Consider the following 16,871-nt stretch of genomic DNA (forward strand, 5'->3'; position numbering starts at 1 on the left):
CATCTTAATCTGCATTTTACAGATGGCGGAAATGAGGTTCAAAGAATTTAGGAAACTCACCTGGCATTACATAGGTCGAGAGTGACAAAACTGAGATTTAGGATTTACTCTGGAACCCAAGCTCTTTCCACATTACCGCCAATGACTTCACACATTCTCAAACACTCACTGCTTTTCCTAGGCTCCTTGCATTTACAAAGAAAAGATGCAGTTTGCAAACAGACACAACTGGGACAATTTCTACCTGACTTGTGATCCTCTCAAGGTGAAAAGAGAATCGAATTGCGTCACCTGACCAGGTGAGAATCATGAAGCTTAAACCAAGAGCTAGGCCAGCCTCAGAAGATGTAAGTTTGGGTTACGATTTCTCTATACATGGGGTATACTGCTTTTGAAATAAGATAGGCATAAAGGAAAACTGAGACGTTTGTTTTTTCAATAAGAAACAAGTCTGGGGGGAAAAACTGCTTTCTCTTCTTCCAGGGCACTGGGCTAAAATCCATGTCCCAGGCTCCCTTACAGTTAGAAGTGGTCATGGACTGAGTCCTGACCAATGGAATGTGAGCGGGAGGGAGGGTCTGGTCCATAAAACTCAGCTATGCACAGCCCTCCTTAAAGCAGAGAAGCACAGTGATCTTGGAAACCAAGTATGAGGACAGGGAGCCTCAAAACAGAAGGTTCCAGAGTCCATGGACCACCTCTAGCAACAGGGCCACCCACAGACCAGAACTTCACATGAGAAAGAAAGAAACTTCTTTTATACTACCCCAAGGTCTAAAGGACTTATTTGTTACAGCAGCTACAATAACCCTAATCCAGTAAAGAATCTGACACATTAAAAAGCAGATCTCCATGAGTTTCTAAGGTGTTCCACTTAAGAATGTCAACAGCAATTATTTGAATCATTATGAAAATTACAACTGCAGAGAGAAGTTAGTGAAAGTTATGTGAGCTAGTACAATAAACATTTTAAAACTTAAAAAAAAAAAATCTTAGTTGTCTCCTGGATTCGAACCCAGGGATAAAACACGGAGGTGACTGAAAATTGTCATTCCTAATATTCTGGAAGTATCTGGTTAAATCAAATATAGTATTAAAATTAACTTCACCTGTTTCTTTTCAAGTATTTAATGTAGCTACTAGGAATTTTAAAATTACATCTGTAGCTTGCATTATATTTCTATAGGACCGTGTTCCTCTAGATCATGCAAAGGTCAGATATTCTAGATAATTATTTTGACATGCATTGATTATCCATGGGGGACAGATGGGGGTCATTTATGCCCTCTGGGTCTCATTTTTTTCATGCAAAAGGGGACAGGTTTGGACCTTTAGTGCTCTGTAGATTGGTCATGCCCAGCCCCGTGGTATTAAACCAGCTGACCCTGATGTTATGGTTTAAACTCAAGAACAGCAGGATCCCAACCCTCCCTTTGGTCACAGCCTGTACCTGGACCAGCCTGCGCGTGCTTGCCACTCCGAGCTTGGCCTCCAGGTTCTGTTCATGGCCCACACCCACCCTTGGACTCACCCCGTGTTGCTTCTCTCATCCCCACCTCTGACTTTCCTCCTCTAGGACAGCTCACATGTGACTCTTAGATTGTGTGGTTTCTGGCCACTCCAGTAAACAACCACCTGCCAGTAAACATTCCTGCACAGCCCCGTGGGGCGAGTGCCCACCAGCCTCTCTGTCCTGCAGCAAAGGCTCAGGGTGGCTTCCCCATCCCCAGAGACCTCAAACCCTACAAGCCAGGCAGAGGGAGGGAGCCGAGCACTTTATCAGAAGAAAATGAAAACAGAAACAGACTTACAGATCTCGAAAACAAACTTATGGTTACCGAAGGGGAAACATGGGGGGAGGGATAAATCAGGAGTTTGGGGTTAACATACACACACTACTAAATATAAAATAGATAACCAAAAAGGATCTACTCTATAGCACAGGGAACTATACTCAATATTCTGTGATAAACCTATATGAGAAAAGAATCTGAAAAAGAATGGATATATGTATATGTATAAGTGAATCACTTTGCTGTACACCTGAAACTAACACAATGTTGTAAATCAACTATACTCCAATAAAATTTTTTTAAAAAGAAAGAAAGAAAATACAGTGATCTCAGAGAGAAGCCCACGCCAAAGGCTATCATTTTAAATAGCTTCCTTCTTCCCAAGTTTCTTTGAAAAAGGTACTCTGAGGAAAAGCTCATTTCCTTAAAATATCAAAGAACTAAAAACCAAAAGATGATAGATTTTTTCTCTGGAAACAGACTGCAAAGCGTAGAAAGAAAATTCTGCAAAGTGTACCAATAAATATTCCCAAGAATCCATCTCTGCTACAGTTGTGTACCACCCTCAATATTACATTTAGCTAACTTAATTTTCCATGGATCGAATTTATTCAAAGTTGAATTTCTCATAATAGGTCATCTGAGTAAACAGTTTCAAGTGTTATTTGCCAAAAGACAATGTTTCCAGGCTTGAGATGAAATCGCAGTGTCAGGCTAAGAAAACAACCTTAAAAATTCACAGAGGGCTGGAACGATGGCAGAAAAATTAGAGCCTGGAACTCAGTCTCTTTCATACGGATCTAGAGGAAAAACTTACAAATTTTCACCAAAACCATGTCTTGGAGGAGCAAGGGAAGAATGCCATTAAAAAAAAAAAAATCCAAAAAAACACAACATGTTTTTTTTTTTTTTTTTTTTAAACATCTTTTTTGGAGTATAATTGCTTTACAATGGTGTGTTAGCTTCTGCTTTATAAAGAAAGTGAATCAGTTATACATATACATATGTCCCCATATCTCCTTCCCTCTTGCATTTCCCTCCCACCATCCCTATGCCACCCCTCTAGGTGGTCACAAAGCACTGAGCTGATCTCCCTGTGCTATGCGGCTGCTTCCCACTAGCTATCTATTTTACATTTGGTAGTGTATATATGTCCATGACACTCTCTCACTTTGTCCCAGCTTACCCTTCCCCCTCCCCATATCCTCAAGTCCATCCTCTACGTCTGTGTCTTTATTCCTGTACTGCCCCTAGGTTCTTCAGAACCATTTATTTATTTTTTTAGATTCCATATATATGTGTTAGCATACGGTATTTGTTTTTCTCTTTCTGACTTACTTCACTCTGTATGACAGACTCTAGGTCCATCCACCTCACTACAAATAATTCAGTTTCGTTTCTTTTTATGGCTGAGTAATGGAACCCTCTTGCACTGTTGGAGGGAATGTAAACTGATACAGCCACTATGGAGAACAGTGTGGAGGTTCCTTCAAAAACTAAAAATAGAACTACCCTATGACCCAGCAATCCCACTACTGGGCATATACCCTGAGAAAACCATAATTCAAAAAGAGTCATGTACCACAATGTTCACTGCAGCTCTATTTACAATAGCCAGGACATGGAAGCAACCTAAGTGTCCATCGACAGATGAATGGATAAAGAAGATGTGGCACATATATACCATGGAATATTTCTCAGCCAACATGTCTTTAAAGTGGCAGCTGTCATATAAAGAGTGAGCCATCTCAAGGTTGCCACACCCACCAAAGACAGAACTGCCACTGAATAATGCCCCTGCCCCGCAGTGCTCCTGGTTATCAGAGAGAGGGAGAGGGAGATGGAGATGGAGATGGAGATGGAGATGGAGATGGAGATGGAGATGGAGATGGGGAGGGAGAGGGAGAAGAGCAGGGAGAAGGAGATGGAGGGGAAGGGGGAGGGGGAGGGAGAGGAAAATGGATGGGGGAGAAGGATAAAAGGAGGGTGACAGTAGGACATGGGATTCTGGGAACGCAAAGAAGTAATTTACTAAGGGAAGTGGAGCTGGGCGTCTTGGGGGTGGAAGATTTTGTGAATTCCTATTCTTGAAATCGCTTGAAACGACTGCAGTTGTGCAACGGAAGGGACAGATGGGATAAAGTAGTCCCAGGTCTGTTTCCCAGGTGAGGAAATGAACGTCTGCGAAGCAAGCCAGCCCCATCCGCCAACCGTTCTCAGGACCAGAACACAGGTCACCCCATCGCCAGCCTCCAAATCAACCTCACGCACACCCACGGCATCTCCAGCCAGGGGTTCCGAGAACACAGCCCGAGAAGCCCTGTGACGTCAGAGCAGCACTAGGCACACTTTACAACAAGAGCCAAATTAACTCCCATCTGTGACCCTGACACGGTTGCTCCCACGGCCAGCCTGGCCCCCAAACGCTCAGGTCCCCCGTGTAAACGTCCAGCCCTCAGCACAGACAGAGCCCTGACACCACCCCTGTGAGCGCGCCCCGCTCGGCGACACCGTCACAAACAGGAAGGAGGCTGGTCCAGATGGTTCGCCTCCCGGCCCCACACAGGAGACTCTGGGAGCAGAACCCCACGCCGTCCTAGTACAGGTGACACCCACCACGGACAGGGCGCTCCGGCCCCTTCAGGGCAGCGGGGCAACGTCTTGTGGCCGGGCCTTGGCTCACGCCAGCTTGGTCCCCTCATCCTCCAGCGGGTTGGGGGTAGAGAAGATGAATACCGTTGCATTTCAACTCAAAATCAGGATCTTCTGAATGCTCTCAACTTTCTTCATAAAAGATCTGTTTAGTCAAGGGTAAGAAGCAGACTTCTGACAGCTTTCTGGAAAGAGCACCGAGGCAACTGGGTGACAATGGTTTGATGACGTTCTTTTTTTTTTGGCCTCATCGCGCGGCATGTGGGATCTTAGCTCCCCCACCAGGGATCGAACTCACACCCCCTGCACCGGAAGGCAGAGTCTTAACCACTGGACCACCGGGGAAGTCCTGATGACCTGATGACTTTCTTATAGAAACAGAGGGCTCCTCAGAGGCCCTGAGCTCAACAGCACGGGGAGATCTTCTGTTACAAGATGGTGCTTGGGCCTCTCCACCCAGCGGGCCACTGCTCGGGCCTGGGCCGCCTGAGGACTGACCCAGACAGGCCACATCTGCCCATCCCCGAGACGAGGGGCTGGAGGATGTATTTAGTTCCTTGATGCTCGTGTGATGGAGGGACGGGTGCCCCCAGCAGACAGTGGGAAATTCGGGAGTGAGGTCCCACTGTGGACCCTCCATCCGCAGCACCAAGCTGGGTACACACGCCTGATGACGTCACTCCCAACCTTCACAGCAGCCGCGAAAGGTCAGAATGATCACCTCCATCTCACAGAGAAGCACACAGAGGCTCAGAGAGTCTGACTATCTTGCCCTCAGCTTCTCAGCCAAGATTCAAACCCAGGTGAGTGTGACCCCAAGACCCAGGTAAGAGACGGGCTCTCGGATTTACATATCCACTCTATGTCCTCAAGATGTTTGCAACTGAGCTGGAAAGACAGGAGATACGTCCAAAGACAAATGGACATTGAAGACCAGCCTGTCCAATGGACCTTTCTGCGATGGCGTAAATGTTCTATGTTCTGTGCTGTCCAGGAACCACACACAGCCACTGGCTATTTGATGTGTGGCTAGGGCAACGGAGAATCTGAATTTTTAATTGTATTTCATTTAAATTAATTTGGACTTAAGGGGCCACTGAATGTCCATATCGGACAGCGTCGTTAGAGATATTTTATACCAAAAACATTCAGAAAACAGAACGGTCATAGCAGGCTTCACGCAGGACAGAGGCTCCAGGCAGGCCCCTGATGTGCTAGGATTTGAACAGGACCCTTGTTTCAGGCACGATCATCTTCCCTGTAGAATCTGGTTTGGAGTCAAGGACCCCAGAAATCAAGCCCAGTGCCCGTGGTCGTGGTCCACAGGTGAGGAAAGCAAGGATGTTCCTCCTGTGTCCTTGTTCTTCTTGGACCTGCCTCACGCGGCAGCACGACGAGCTCATGTTCACCCCCCGCCATTGTCCTCCTGGAGGCTTTCCTCTCCTCCCTGCCCTGTGCCCTCCCTGCCAACACCAGCAGGTGCTGGGCTCGAGCTCTCTTTAGAAACCTGGACATCTTCTGTTCTACTTGTGAGCTGAGTCATTCCTCTCTTGCAATGGCTTTCACGTGCTTCATTCTTTTACACCTGTCACTCTGAGAATGGCATGTCTTGAAACAGTAAGCAGCACCACTCACAGAGAGACAGCTCCACCTCCCCAACACACAATCCCAACTACAGGAAACAGAAGCCCTCCATCACCACTGGCCCTGCGCAGTGCTGGACCCCAATCCCGAGAGCGGGGCACAGTATCTGTCTGACTCCATTCTTTCCCATACGAAGGTACACCCAAGGCAACGGCTGGGCCCCCTAGTACTGAATCTCCTGTCTCTGACATCCCAGTCACCGCCTGCCTACTAGTTGCAGAGATGTCGACAAATCTTCGGCTGTAAGACCAGATCAGCAAACAGGGTTCCCGGCACAGCAATGACCTGCCCTTCAGGCCAGGCCCCTGCATGCCCAGCTCTCAGAAGACACGTGGCTCTGTCTGCACAGTGGGACACTTGAAACCTCCATCCCCAGTTTTCATTTCTAGCTCACGGAGCTGCCACATGCTTCACTCACTTCCAAGAGTATTCCTTCCAAGCATTAATAACAGCCACAGGAACCCTTAAAGTCTCTAGCTTAAGGGATATAGATCATGTAGGGTTGTAGGTTGTTTTTTGGCCGGGAGGGGGTAATCTAGTTTTAGTTCTTCCAGCTGTGGGAAAGGGAACCTCTATCTACCTTCCCAAAAAAGCACAGACACACAATTTCACCTTCTGTACTCCGAGGACTAAGGTTCTTTGGGCTGCAATGAAGATGGTGTATGTCCTTCTAAGATGACACTCAAAACGAGGCTGGCCTTTGCATGTGGGATCACTGTGTGGTCGAGCTCACCACACACTTGAGACCCAAGACCCCGCCAGGCAGGGAAGGAAGACCCCCCCCCCCAAGATCTGAGAACTCCATGTCAGGGTTGACAAAGTGGCCACAGGCCTGGTACATTCCACAGCTCGCGAGCTAAGAATGGTTTTTAAATTTTTAAAGGATTATAAAAATCTTTTAAAATATACAATAGACACAGTAACGAGTCTACAAAGCCTAAAATACTGCTGTCTGGCCCTTCCCGGGACAAGGTTGCTGACCCCTGGTCTAAAGGAGCAGGACCTCAGCCGTCCAGAGGGTACCTGCCGTTTCCTGAGACGTGGCTGAGCTGAGTCCTTATCATTCCAAGTCCTCTTCATCCCCCGATGTTAGTTTTCCCTTAAAGTTCAGAAACATCAGACATAAAATGTTCTGAGGAAAGGCACAATAGCTATCAAACATAATAGCTGATAAACGAACATTCACTTCTTCCAAGGACCTCAACATCACAGGTGAGCATCTGGTTCAACACCTGTGCCTTCAACTGTGACAGAAACCAGGCTCCCGATTAACAACCTCCCGAGAGGATTCCAGGCATCAAAGCGAAGACGCCACAGCACGTCCTCACCCATCCTGCTCCTGACTCAGTGTCTCTCTGGGTAGCACCAGCATCCACATTTGACAACGGTATTTTGACTCACCTTCTCCCCCACTGTCCGAGGGAAAGAAAACAGAGGCAGAAACACACTTGAATTGTCCCCGGGGATCTTGCCTTTGAGTTTCTTAGACACCTGCCCCTAAATATCCTCAGACTCTCTCTGGATTAGAACTCAAAGGAAAAACACAGCATCCGGCCCTTCCTGGGCTTCCACCAGAGAGAACGGCAGCCCAGCCCGCAGCGCGAAGCCCCCAGTGCAGCCGCCGTCTTACCTGGTTCAGTGCAGTTCTTGCTGCTCCGCGGCCCTGCATCTTCTGAAGTCAGCGAGTCATTCACCTGCATTAACTTCCTCCCCACGGTCCACTGTCTGTCTTGCCCGATGAGGTCCATGAAGTCAAGGTCTGGGGAGAAAGAGATCATAGTCACACATCACTAACAGCTGGGTGTCACCTTTCCCCAGGCTGGGTGCCCAGCGCCTTCAGCCACCAGCACTCAGTCCCGCAGACACTCCTTGGACCGCTCACCACCGTCGCTCACCATCCTGCCCCTAGCTCCCAAGGGCTTCCTCGGCTCCTGGATCCTACTGGGTCCCACAGTGGCAGCCCTCAGCCAACGGCTGGGAGGGGGCGGTGTATAACACCTCACGCTCCAGTGGGATGACTCTGAAATGTGTGTTCTACACTGGAATCCAGTTTTCTCCACTGGGATGACTCTCCAGGTGTCTAAAAGGTGACTTTCTTGATAAAACACACTTTATTGGCTGCTGTCCTTCCCTGTCTTAATTCCCTGCACCCAATAACATGCTGAGAAATGTTGAACAACCAACTCTCCAGGTGAAAAAGTCCTGGTTTTGTATCCACTGGACAATTTCCATGGTGTAAATATTCCCATCACGTCCAATTTCAAGCTACCAACGTGACCTCACTGAACGTGGACTTGGGAAAAAAGGGCACGGTTGGGTGCACTAAGTCAGAGTGACTGGCACCTACCCACCAGCATCTACTCCTTTACTGTGACCAGTACTTCCCTGAACAGCCTCCCAAATACACCACCTGCCACTGAACACCTGCTCAGGATCTGCTTCTCGGGGTCACCCAGGCTAAGACACCACAACAACACGCCCAGAGCCTGGGCCAGTGAAGCCCACATAACAAGATTTCAGTAAACACAAGATGAGAGCATGAACAAGGGGAAAGTCGATCACTGAATGCGTGACTAGGGCTGAGGTCTCCGGCTGAGATGACCATGGGGATGGAAGTGCCAGGAGAAAGAACAGAGACGGAAGGGCCTGTTGGGGGAGAATATGGTGGCTTCTGCTTAGGACGTGTTGGATCTGAAGTGTCTGTGGACCATCCACAGGGCAGTGTGCTGCCCAGGTAATGTGGGTGCAGACACCGCAGGGCAGACAGCTAAGCTACGCAGAACATCAGGAGAATCATAAGCAAATAGGGAAGAGTATGGCATGTGTATGGATACAGTTTCCTCAAGAGAAGGGAATGGAAGAAGAAACCATGGGAAACTCAACATTCCTTCAGAGAGCAGGTAGAGTCAAAGCATTCAGCAAAAGATCATGAAAGGAAGGAAAATAGCAAGGGAAGTGGTGTCACAGAAGGTAAGCAGAAAGAGAACTTCAAAAAGGAAAGCGTGGCCGATGGCCTTGACCGCCATGGACAAATCATGTAAGACAAATGCAATGACACAACACAGCGGGACCTCAGAGGGTCACTGGGATGTGGAAACAGCAAGCACAGATGGCTCTTTCTAGTGGCTTGGAACTCAAGAAAGATGTGACATGAGGCTTTGGCTACCTCTCGAGTGTCCAGAGTTGCTGTGGTCAGAAAATGGATCTAAGAACGAGACAAGGTTCTAATTCATGGGCCCAGCGGCCTTCACAAAAGGCCAGAGGGTGCGACCCACCGAGCCACACCAGCACAGTGTTCTGGAATGGTCAGTGAAGAGCTGAAGGTCATCATACCCTTTCCTCTATTTCCATGCGGATTTTAGTTTCCTAAATGATGTCACTTTCATTATATAACTGGAACCTCAATGACAATGCTCAGGAAAGAAAGAGGGAGCCTGGGCACCGTCTCTTTGTCCACTGCTGTCTGTCTGACACCTAATCACAGCTGGCTCAGAGTAGGTACTCAGTAAGTATGTGTCAGAGTTAACCATTCCCACTTTGTGGATGGGTAAAGTAAAACTCATGGAAGTTTCTGGAAATCACAATGCTTGTAGGCGTCTCACCTAAAGCCAACAGGACACACAGTAACATCCGCAGCTCACAAACTGAGGTCTTCCTCAGTCAAATGGAACCTGCTCCACATGTAAAATTATCAAGTAGCTAATTAACAACTTTTACACATTAGCTAGGACAGCCCCTAGGTTTATTCTCCAAAAAATATAGAACGTGGGGCCCAACTAGAATAAACAATAACTTAAGACTCTGAAATACAGAAACCTACATGATGGCCAGATATATATATAGCCATAATTGTGAGGACAATCCCAAAGATATTTCAAGGTCAAAGCAAGGCATTTGTGTAGTCTTGTTCACCTGAATGGTTAATTCTTAGGATTAAGAACAGTGACAAGCAGAGAAAAAAAATTGCAAAAAACTCATAAAGAAGGAATAAGGTCAGTTGCCTTAAAATTCAACAGGCAGACCTAAAATGTGAATATTACACCATATTATCATAAAGGATCTAAGAGTGTGGAGAAGGACACCCCGTTTGTCTCAGGTTGGGATTCCGCAGAAGCAGCCCCTGAGGACAAGGATTTGAGCACAGGTGGTTTACATGGGGGGTGATCTCAGGAAGCAGCCGTGGTGGGACAGGGCCGGGGAGCCAGCCATTGGAGGTGTGTTTCAAGTCCATTGCTAAAATGGGTGAACTAGCACTTGACCCCTCTGGAAATCTCTGGGGGCCAGTGTAGACGTGCAACTCAGACACCTAAGGGGTGAGGGAGCTGGGGTATTTATCTACCTGTTCTTGGTCTGCCATGGGTTGAATGTAGGCTGTTCCCAGGGGACATTAATTCCCTGGCACTTCCAACCAAAGTGGGCTCTGGTACCCAGTAAAAGGCCTTAGATAATGAGACGCAGGTGCTGAAAGTTGGACGGTGCCCATGTGCACTGAAGACATGAGGACAAAGTGATGCGGGCAGGATGCCGATGGCATCTTCCAGCCTACACGAGACCAACAGATTGGCCGTTCTGCTCTTCTTGTAATCTGGGTTAAAGAAAAGTGCTCTGTGGTGCTGCAATCCTAACATTCAGGAAGATCCCAATGTGCGTTGTTTGTATAGTGGTGAGCACAGCTGCCTTCCAGGAAGATTCTAAAAATCTGCAAAGAAGCAAAAGCATCCCTTCCAGTGACTTGCAAAGTTCCTGCTTAGGCCAAATTTCCATGGTTCTGTAATTCTGAGAGAAAAGCTGATACCAATTAAGAGATATAAAAATAAAGCCAGCTATTGTAGCAGAAAATTAGAGGACTTTTTTACATGATGATTCAATAGCTTCAGGAATTAGAGACCATTAAGGCAGCGCCTCTGGATTCCAAAACCTACAAACTTTTATCTCCAAAAAACATATATGACCACTGACCACTGATATACAGATGTGGAGACCAGAGTCTGAGAAAATGAGAATGATGAAAGCAAAGCATTGCGTTTACTCATTTCTCACTGAGGACCACGTGTGACGATATTACACCCCATTCTCTTTGTCCTCACAAAACTCCTGGTGAGGGACTTCCCTGGTGGCGCAGTGGTTAAGAATCCACCTGCCAATGCAGGGGACACAGGTTCGAGCCCTGGTCCAGGAAGATCCCACATGCTGCGGAGCAACTAAGCCCGTGCGCCACAACTACTGAGCCTGTGCTCTAAAGACCATGAGCCACAACTACTGAGCCTGCATGCCACAACTACTGAGGCCCATGCGCCTAAAGCCGGTGCTCCACAACAGAAGCCACCGCAATAAGAAGCCCGAGCACCGCAACGAAGAGTAGCCCCCGCTCGCCGCAACTAGAGAAAGCCCGCGCACAGCAATGAAGACCCAACGCAGCCAAAAAAAAAAAAGTCAAAAAAAACCCCAAAACTGCTGGTAAGGTAGGAAAGGGCAGTTGGTTCTCGGGTCAACTTACCTTTGGAGTAAATAAGTCAGAATAGAAGTGATCTGCCTAAACTCAGAACCCACCCGTGGCCACATCCACTGCCAGTTAATAAGCAACATGACAGCCATTTATTGAGTGTCTATTATGTGCAAAGAACTTGCCACTCTTTGCCATGTTTCATCTTAACATCTTATTTTGAACTATTAACTCCACTTGCAAATAAGGAAACCGAAGCGCAAAGAGGTTAAAAGACTTGCCCAAGGTCACACAGCAAGCAAAGAGGAGCAGAATGGGGACCTGAACCCAGATCTGGTGACCCCAAAAGCCACATTCTTGGTAGATCCCTGCAGAGGATGAAGTCCATCTGGCCATATTACTCAGCTATAGCAAGACAGATCCACAATGCAGCCTGCACCTTACAATAGGTGAGGGGCGGAGACAGTCTCACTGGACCTACTTCCCCCAGAAACTATTAGGAACAGTGGCAAGTCAGGAGCATCACCCCGTGACAGCGTCACACACACAAAAGAAAACGGTCCTGAAAGCCCACTGGATGCAGGCCGCTCGGCTGAGCGTGGATTTCTCAGGGACTCAGCTGGCCCCTTGGTCACAACATGGAGGGTTACAGTCTTGGATTTAGGGAGGAGGAGTGGGTGGGCAGTGGGGAAGGCAGAGGGGATTGGGGGAGGCGCCCGCTGCTCTCCGCTCATCACCACCCCCCCCACCCCCCCACCCCCCCCCACCCCCCCCACCGCCCCCCGCTTCCCTGGACTTCTTGGCTCGGCAGGGGCTACTCCTCGAAGCTACACTTGAGCAACGTCAACAAAAGCCCTTGGCCCCCATCCACCGCGTGCCTGGCTCCGCCTGCCAGGCCCTGGGAGTGGCGAGCTGGCCTAATTAGTCAGGGAGGGGGTGGGGGCGGTGAAGAGGGAGGCAGCGGGCTCACATGTCACATGTCACCAGCTCCGAGCAGGGCGGCAGGGGTGGGCCGTGGAGATAGCGCGGGGTGCCTGCTGGAGGGGAAGAGGTCCTCAACTTGAGACTCAAGCACACACACTAAGGAAGGAGAGAGTGTGAGGCTGGGAGCCAAGTTTCCATTACAGAGCTGTGCCCTCGTCCTGTCCTGCTCGCTAGTGCACGCTCTCTCCCTCCCTCTCTCTCTCTCTCTCTCTCTCTGTCTCCCTGTCCCCCTCTGCCTCCCCATGACCAGGGCTTGGAAAGCCCAAGGCTTTCTGACCCCAAGAATGGATTTCCTTCGGTGCCCCACGTTCCAGCTTCACCCTAAGACTAACATGCTTTCTCCCATGTGCACCCTCATCCCACATGGGGTCCCAGGCCCAGCGGAGAGGTGGAGCTGCCGCCCTTTGAGGAGGGGAGGACCCCCTTCAGATGAGGGTCTGCAGACAGGCAGGTCTGCTGCAGCAGCACCAGAATTGTGCCCCTGCCCACATGCCCGCAGCCGTCCTGCACCTTCTCACTCTGCGCTACCCCCGGAGTTTCGCCCATTTCACTGATGGGGTAAAGCAGCGAGCTGGGACTCAAGCCCAGATCTGACTCCAAAGCCCAGCTGTGGGTGTCCCACCTCGTCCCAGAGCTCAGGAGTCCAGGGGAAGTGGCCTCCCGGGGTCAGCAGTCCCCCTTGAAGGGTCGTGTTAACTCTCCCCTCCCCCAGATCTGGAACACAGCATTTCTTCTTGAAAACTGGGATGGAGAGAACCACCCAGAGGATCAGGGCAGCAGGTGAGGAGACTGAGTCTTGCAGAGCCTAATGCAACCCTGAGGACAGAAGGTCCAGAAAACTCAGTGAACAGAACAAGTGACAGAGCCCACGGCGGCAGGACTGGCTGCGGCCCTCAGGCCGGCTCAGGCTCGGAGTGCTCGGCAGGGCTATAAATACCCCACCCTGCAGTTTACACAGCTGTCCCCACTCTGGGCGCCCCGGGTCTTCACCCCGGGGTCAGAGGGCGGGCTTGCATCAGCCTGCAGCCCTGAGACCGCCTTCTGCGGACTCTCCAGCAAACGAGTGGGGCGCAGCTGCCCCTCCAGCGCCCTCTCCCTACGGCCACCATCCTGACCCCCCCCACCCGCCGAGGTTCTCACCCTCTGTGGGTGAACAGGGGAGGAGGGCAGGGCTGGCCCTTGCTTGTGGATCTTCACACGGATTCTCCAGCTGGAGGAAAAGTGTGGCTCTGAGTGGCTCTGGGTCCTTGGAAAGGAGCACAGACTGTGGAGAGGCTGCGAGCTCTCCAAACCCGCCAGGAGAGGAAGAAGCCGGAGGCTGAACGGCCTGGGCACTGGGTCCCTCCACGGCCTCAAAGCTTCCAGAAAGACAGAGAAGGGCAGATCCAGAGAACTCAGAGCTGCGGGGAGGCCACAGACTCCATGTAAACCTCTCCTCTCTCTGCATCTACATGCCCTGCCCAGCGGGTCCCCCATCTCCTGCCCTCCGGCTGCGCCATGGCGATCACAAGACGCAGCTCTCAGGCTGCACTTAAACCGCATCCCAGTATCGAGGCGCCGTACCTCCACTCGAGAGGAAAACCCTACGGAAGGTTGAGGTTTCTCGGTCCCTCTAATGGGAAGAGGGAACAGTAACCCCTGGCCACCTGCACACAGATAGGGGCCCTTCCGCCGATGCCCACCCTCTGCAGGGCTCCTGCACAGAGCGCAAGGTCAGCCGCAGCAAGAGCATCTCCCGGGGGCTGGAGAGAAATGCAGCGCCCAGCCGCGGAGCAGGGCTCTGCACGGAGCACAGTGGAGTCTGAGCTGCTGCTCCCAGGCCCCAGGAAACAGCTTCAAGTGTTATTTGCCAAAAGACGATGTTTCTAAGCACAAGAGGCAGAGAGAGGCTGCAGGGCGTGGGCAGAGGGTCCCTGCCCAGCACTGCTGGGGTCCCGGTGGAGAACGGGAGCAGGCTGCCGGGGCTCTGGGTCATGCTGTGGACCAAGTGCTGTCCAGTCGTGTCCTGCATCCGAGGAGGCCGGTCCCATGACCTGTCCCCGTGCAAACCCTCCCACAGGAGGGAATGGGCAGCCCAAGAAGTCCTGACTGCTGCTGTGTCTCCCCTTCCTTCCTGACACCAACCCTCACAGCCCAGGCCACACACCCTCCCCAGGACACAGAGGCCGGCAGAGCCCATGACAGAGTAGCCTTGGGAACAAGGGCAGCCCAAAGCACCCAGCCCAAAGGCGAGAGTCCGAACTGGCCCCGGATGCAGGTTCTGCCGTGGCTGTCGGGCAAAACAAGGCAGGTCTGGTTGTGAGACTTGGAGGCCAAGGTGGGAGAGCCCAGAGAGACCCCGGCCGCTCCCAGGGAGAACCCCTTCCTCCACTCAGCCTTCCTGACCTTCCAGGACGTCCCCTCAGCACAAGGCCCTGGAGCTACTTCTCCTTCAGAGCTCGCATCACAGATGGACTCATCACTGACTGTCTCCGCTGCTCCCCCCGCCCTGCGACCCCCACCTGTCCCAGGCTCCCGGAGACCCAGGCTGTCTGGGCTTTTCTCCTCCCTGCGCCCCTCCCCCCCACCCCTGCCTGAAACCCGGTGGGTGTCCAACAGCCACAATGTCACAGTGCTTGCCTCAAGGTGGGGCTGGGGAGTCACTGCCCAATTCCCAGGAAAGACCCCTACATCTTCCCTCAGGGGTCATGCCCCTTGATTTGAGGCTAAGTTTAAATGACAGGCCTGGGAATTTTAGTGGCAAACCTAAAACAGAATCCAAGTGCTCGGGGTTCCCGGCCAAAACTGTTTGCATTATATAGTCTTGCTACTCAAAGTGTGGTCCCTGGACCAGCCACATCAGCCTCCCCTGGGAGCTTGTTAGAAATGTGGCATCAGACCCCCCGCGTGAGACTCTGCATTTAAACAGATGACTTGTGTGCACAGTAGGGTCCAGGCAGCTCCGCAGCCCAGTGCTGGGCTGGGTGTTTCTTTTCCCATTTGTTCACGGACATCGGTCGCTGAGCACCTTCAAGTTCCCAGGACAGCGCTCTGCTTGATCTCTCCACCTCTGGGTCCCGTCCGCAGGGAACGGGAAGGCCCCTTGCTGAGCACAAGCCCCTGGCAGGAGGCGTGCTCCGGCATCCACGGAGCTGGCTGGCCGCCCTGAGACGCTTCCTCCTGCATCTGCCTCGAAAGGCTTGAGAAGACCAGGTCCCAGCAGCCAGGTTTCAGAGCTTCCTCTTTTCCATCTTTCTTCGCTGCCCTACTGACGAAAGCAAATGGGTGTGTTCCAAGGACCCTGGGCACTGGGCTTCTGGTCTCAGGACTTCGCCATCTTGGGCATCTGGTGACTTGGGATTCTAGGGCCAGATCTGTCCCTAGCTGTGGGCTGCTGGGAAGTTGAATCACTTTAACTCAGTTGCTGCATCTGAAAACTGAAAGGCCTGAATGATCTGACTACTAAAGTCCTTGAGCTTGGATTTTAAAAAAAATCTCGGGTAGAGCTAAGTACCCCAGGAGGCTGGGCTCTATGACTTATTGAAGAGTGGGAAGAAAATATGAGAACCCCCACGTCTGTAACACGTGCCAATCTTATTACATATTTAATATTTATAATGCAGGCTGACAGTAGCACCACCACTGAGCCCACCTGCCAGCATGCCCCATAATTAATGTAATAGAAGGGCACTGTCACCCAAGGTAGGCGAGGGGCCTGAAGGCAGAGCGCAGGGTGGATGTGGGGCCCTCCGGGCTCACTTGCTCTCAGAGTGTCCGGCATAGGGCCCTTTACGTGTACTCAGTGGAACAGATTTGCAGATATTATTTGAGACAGTAAAATCTTTACAACACTATTTTGAAATGAGATGGGAGCATGATCATGCCATCTTTTTCTACCATATGGATGTTCACCGACTATCTTTTGGCAAAGAATTCTTTTAAACTGTTGAACTTAAAGGTGAATTACACATTTCTCTCTTACAAAAAGACAACTGCTACAAATATGCCCACCTTTTCTGAGAAGTCATTGTGGCCACCAGCTAAGGATGCACCTAGCAGGTATTTTCAGAACACACACACACACCCTTCAAGGTGACATTTTAACAACCAGGTGAAAAGGCACCTACTTTCCTAAAGAAATTTGTTTTATGGAGAGAACATTTTGAAAACAAATATCAAGAAATTGTGTTACCCTCCAAAATTGACAGAAATCAGCACCTAAAACAATCATATTTTCCACCTTAAAACGTGGAAGCAGAATTATGTCACCTGATTAAAAACATTCCACACACAAAGAGTTTCAATGAGTTTTGAATCCATTTGTTAAAAATACGTAAATTCAACACCTTCTGAAAAGTAGCATGATTAATTGATTG

General features: G+C 50.3%; 1 protein-coding gene across 2 annotated transcripts in view; it reads right to left on the reverse strand.

Moving 5' to 3' along the window:
- SLC24A3 (solute carrier family 24 member 3) overlaps positions 1-16,871 on the reverse strand; it is a 472,654-nt gene that overhangs the window by 395,353 nt on the left and 60,430 nt on the right. For both annotated transcript variants that reach the window (XM_036827175.1, XM_036827174.1), the window contains exon 2: positions 7,720-7,848. In XM_036827175.1, the coding sequence (XP_036683070.1) occupies positions 7,720-7,848 (129 nt within the window). The remainder of the gene's footprint in view (positions 1-7,719; positions 7,849-16,871) is intronic.

Source organism: Balaenoptera musculus, chromosome 15, assembly GCF_009873245.2.
Source record: "Balaenoptera musculus isolate JJ_BM4_2016_0621 chromosome 15, mBalMus1.pri.v3, whole genome shotgun sequence".
NCBI classification, from domain to species: domain Eukaryota; kingdom Metazoa; phylum Chordata; class Mammalia; order Artiodactyla; family Balaenopteridae; genus Balaenoptera; species Balaenoptera musculus.